General features: G+C 45.2%; 1 protein-coding gene across 1 annotated transcript; it reads right to left on the bottom strand.

Moving 5' to 3' along the window:
* Nucleotides 1-1,641: 1,641 nt before the first annotated feature.
* LOC104400988 (lysophosphatidic acid receptor 1-like) lies at nucleotides 1,642-2,610 on the bottom strand. Its single transcript, XM_010018357.1, has one exon. It carries the CDS (start codon nucleotides 2,608-2,610, stop codon nucleotides 1,642-1,644), a length of 969 nt encoding a protein of 322 aa, XP_010016659.1.
* Nucleotides 2,611-4,674: the final 2,064 nt, after the last annotated feature.

Consider the following 4,674-nt stretch of genomic DNA (forward strand, 5'->3'; position numbering starts at 1 on the left):
GATTCACGAAATACCCCGCTCGCTTTGGCAGTGCCAGCACAGGTGAATCAAAGCCACAGCATAAATATCACATAATAAAGGCGCCGCGGGCTGCTCCGAGGTGAGCTTGGGTGGACTCTCCCGTTATAAGTCCACTTGAAACACCCTCAGCAGGAGGCAGTTTCCAGCCGAACTCGGAGCAGTTGCGCGCAGAGGGGAAGCGGGGCCAGGGTTCTCTGCTCCAGCTACATTCTCCATTTAAATAACTCATTTTGATTCCACACGATTGAGTGCCATCCGTTTCCTTAAGTGGGGGAAGTTGAATTCAGATGGAAGAAATTCTCGCCGCGTTCTCCAGTGTAAAGCAGCCCCGAGGAGGGGGTTTACAACCACCACCGCCACTGCGTGCGTGGTGGTGGCTTCATTACAGGGGTGGCACCCGCCCGGCTCTGACCCTGCGGGGAGAACCTTGTCAGACACAGAGCGCGCCCGTTTCTCGCACCCGCTCAGAAGCAGATGGATGGGATTTTGTTCTTTGTATAACTGGCAACATGCATTCATCTGTACTAGGGTCCGAGAGATTAACTATTCAGTAGCCAATTTCTATTTTTTGGAGACAAAGGGGGTGAAACCTTCCCCTTTCACAAAATACTTGGTCTTGACACTTTTGTTTTTGTATGGGTAACTCGGCTGCAGTTCTGATACTGAAGAATTCAAGTGAGGGTTTCTCCTAGAACTGTGCAAATTTTAAAGCCATGGACTTGAGTGTGCCTCTGTTTATAAGCAGAAATATCACAGAATCATGAAGGGACCTTAAAGCTCATCCAGCTCCAACCCCCTGCCACGGGCAGGGACACCTTCCACTAGAGCAGGTTGCTCCAAGCCCCTGTGTCCAACCTGGCCTTGAACACTGCCAGGGATGGGGCAGCCACAGCTTCTCTGGGCACCCTGTGCCAGCTCCTCAGCACCCTCACAGGGAAGAGCTTCTGCCCAAGAGCTCACCTCAGTCTCCCCTCTGTCACTTTAAAGCCATTCCCCCTTGTTCTTATAGAAGAAAAGTGTGGTCAAAAATGTCCCATAAAACCATGTACTCCAGCTACATCCTGCAGTCAAAATCACAACAGGGAAACAGTGCTGAGTGCCCCCATTAAGAGTGAGCTCCATCAAATATCCAAAGACACAATTGGACCGACTGTGAGAAAGTGAAATTACATTTTCCCCAGATTACTGCAAATCTTTAAGCCGTCTTCAAAACCATAGAAGTAAGTCCAAGGGATGTGAATCTCAGCAGCAAAGCAAGCCCAGCACATGCCTATTTCCAAACACGAAGTAAACAGGGCTAATGGAGTTATTTTTATCTCTGAGTGAAGGAGTTCTCCTGCTCCACTCTGCAGCGAGGCAAGTGAGAACACTCCATGCAGCACTTCACAAGGGGCTGCTGCAAGTCACCGCGGTGCCCAGCGCCAGCCTGCAGCCCATCCTCTCCCTTCCAAAGGTGGTGGGTGCTGCTGTGAGAAGCCATGGAGCTCCAGTGGCCCTTCCACAGGGACCAGGTGGCACCCAGGGCTGCTGCAGCACCTGGGCATGGGCAGGGATCACCGTGATTTCAGGTACATCAGCAGTCCCGGACCAAAGGCAGTGACGGACCAAGGGCAGTCCCAGCTAGATGTTCTCAAGGGTGCGGGCTCGGACACGGGCAGTGAAGATGCATTTCAGAGCCTTGAGCTTAGTCCTCAGAGTTTTGGCTTTCAGGGTATATATGATGGGGTTTCCCAAACAGTTCATGGTTATCAGCACAGCCATGCAGTTTTGGAAGATATAGACTCCTGGGTAGAGATCAGTGTGGCACTGCTTGTTAGTTGCATCAAATATGACTGCCGCGAATACAGGAGCGTAGGAGATCAACGCCAGGAGCCAAATAAAAACACTGCTTCTGGCAACCTGGGTTTCAGCAGATTTATAGGTGCCAGCAGCTTGTCCGCATGCTTTCATTCTCAGCTTTCTTTTCCTCAAGATGATAATGATTCTAAGGTAAGTGAACAGAGGTATAAGAAAAGCCACCACAACATTGGGAACGGCAATGAAGATGAGGTAGTCAATGCAAAAAGGACTGTAGAGGACAGAGAGGTTTTTTCCCATACTCAAGCAGTTCCACCCCATCAATGGCAAGCAGCCCAAAAAGAAAGCCAGGACCCAGTTAATTAAAACTGCAGCTATGGAATGGTTTCTAGCAACCCTGAACCTTGTCTTCATGCTTTCAGCCACAGCCAGGTAGTGTTCAATTCCAATGCTTACCAAGTTATAGATGGTGGATAAAACAGACATGGTGTAAAAGGCATAAGGTGCAAGCATGTCCTTGGATCCAAAGATTGTAATGTCAGGATTGGTGATGAACAGCATCGAAATCCAAAAGCCAGAAAAGCTGGTGAAGAGATCAGAAAAGGCCAAATTGCAGAAGAGTATAGAGATGGGCTTGTGCAGATCCTTTGTCGCAATCCTGGTGAGGATGACTGTGCAGTTGAAGATGACAGATGCTAGGTTAATGGTCACTTGAGGGATGCCCAGTGCAAGTACTAAATAGTGACTCCAAATCTGAGTGTGGTTAGCAGAGCAGTTTGGGTACCTGTTCATGGTGGAAAATCCTAGTTTTAAGCATTAAAGAGGTCTGTTGTACTCATCCCGTATTCCCTCAGAGACTGCACTATGTGAGCGTTACTGCCACCTTGTTCTCTAGGTGAAGAATGGATCCTGACACACAGCTTCTATCGCCACATTATCATCATGGATTAAACTTTAACCACTTCTGGTTTTAAATGTTTGAGTTACCGACTCAGAGCATCGCCAGTTGCCTTTAAGTTGCTAGGATAGCCACAGCTGGAAAACATATTCACTACGATACAGATGCAAGATGCTCTGTCAAGAGCAAAACCTGGCCAGATCCTGTGGAGGTGAGTGGTCACAGCAGTAGTTTCAAGTTCTTTAAGGATATTCTAAAATGGAAGGAATGTGAATTGAGCTTCAATTCACCAATAAATCAGATGGATAAAGGGCCAGAGAGTCAGAAAATGGAGGAAAAGTGGCTCAAAAGTGATGGAGCTCAAAGCAGGACAGCACTGCTGTGTCATCAACCTCCCCCAGCTCAGTGAGGATGCAAGTCCTAATTTCAGATGAACTCTAGTGTCACCACAACATTTCATCTTGCTCAAGATGGAGCAAGAAACAACAGAACCTACTTGTTCACTGTCTCTTGCTTACAATGACGAATGGATGCAGCCAACAGTGTCTGGGTTTTTAAGCTCTGTTAGGTCATTTCTACAGAACAAACCCCAAACTTGTAAACAAAACCATACAATGAACTGCAGCACTTGAAAGGGGATCCAGAAAGGTGAGACTCTCTCACAGATGCTCTTGTGCTCGGGCCCACAGAAGTGTCTCTGTACTGAGTACTGGAGTACTCAGAAGTTGTCAGAATACACCTGAAATTGCATGGCCTTTCTCTCTCTTGTGAAAATTAGAGGTACTGATGCTTCCCAAGCTGAACAAAAAGAGATGCATTTAATGAGTTGTTCAATTAACTTAATTTCCAAACAAGGAAACATAAGAGATTGGCTTAGCCCTTTAGTAGAATGACTGTATTGAAGACTGAAGACGCCTAAGCAGTTCTGACAATGCCATTTTTCCACCTTTAATTCTTGGACGAGAATGTAGCTAGAAAATGACAGCTCTACTCATACCTTTGTTACAGGCTATTTTGTATTTGCTTATTTAATGTGTAACTTGTATATTAATAAAACAACATAAGATCATTATATCTTTTCTTTCTCTTTTTAAAAGCAAATTATTTTTGAGAACTCGATTTAAAGCACTTGAGACTTGGGGACAACAGCTCTTTGGACACAACCAATGCTCTCAGACAGCAGAGGGCACTGCTGCAACAAACAATACAGGGTGCAGCGGGGAGTCGGGGGATTTTGGACAGTTGAGGAGCAGTTTAGGTGAGCAGTACATCAGTACATCTCTGTATCACCATGAACAGCACCATGGATGAGTTTTTCTATGCAGAACTGGCTGGTTTTGTTTGCTAGTGATGAGCGTGGGTCACATCTGTGTTACCCCGCGCTTTATCCACAATGCCCACAGACAAGGAGAAATCTCCAATGTCCTCTGGCTGCTACTTGGCATCTATCTGCAGCTGAGCAGCTTTCCTTCAGCCAAATTACCCAGGTAAAGCCATGTCACTGACAAATTTATTCTGATTTAATTTCTTTTTACTGGTATCTCGACAAAGGATTAATTTGCATTAGTAACAATTTTATACCACGCTCTTGCAAAGCAGCTCAGCTGAGTTTATGGGCTTTCCATATTCTGTGCTGACATCTGAGCATTATAGCAGTGATTCCAGCTCTAGAACTGTAAATCTGCCAGGATTTACAGCTTGAGAATTTCGTACTAAAATGTTGAGCTTAAACAGTAAAATTCTGTAGCTTCTTTTTGAAGTGTATGAAAGTACATTCAGATTATTGTGCAACTACCAGTGTATAACTATTTTATATATATATATGAAACACTTTATGCAAACAAGTAAAAGATATTTTCAATGTTCACAAGGAAGTGCAAAGAACTATTATATAGAAATAAGGACTGAGAATTGGTTAATGAAGTCTGCTGATATTAATATTCTATTATTAGTAGTAT

The sequence above is a fragment of the Nestor notabilis genome, unplaced genomic scaffold (assembly GCF_000696875.1).
Source record: "Nestor notabilis isolate BGI_N333 unplaced genomic scaffold, ASM69687v1 Scaffold24837, whole genome shotgun sequence".
Lineage (NCBI taxonomy): Eukaryota > Metazoa > Chordata > Aves > Psittaciformes > Psittacidae > Nestor > Nestor notabilis.

Bases quoted from the DNA above. Each gene is read 5' to 3' on its own strand.
- LOC104400988 (XM_010018357.1), bottom strand. From the start codon at position 2,610: ATGAACAGGTACCCAAACTGCTCTGCTAACCACACTCAGATTTGGAGT.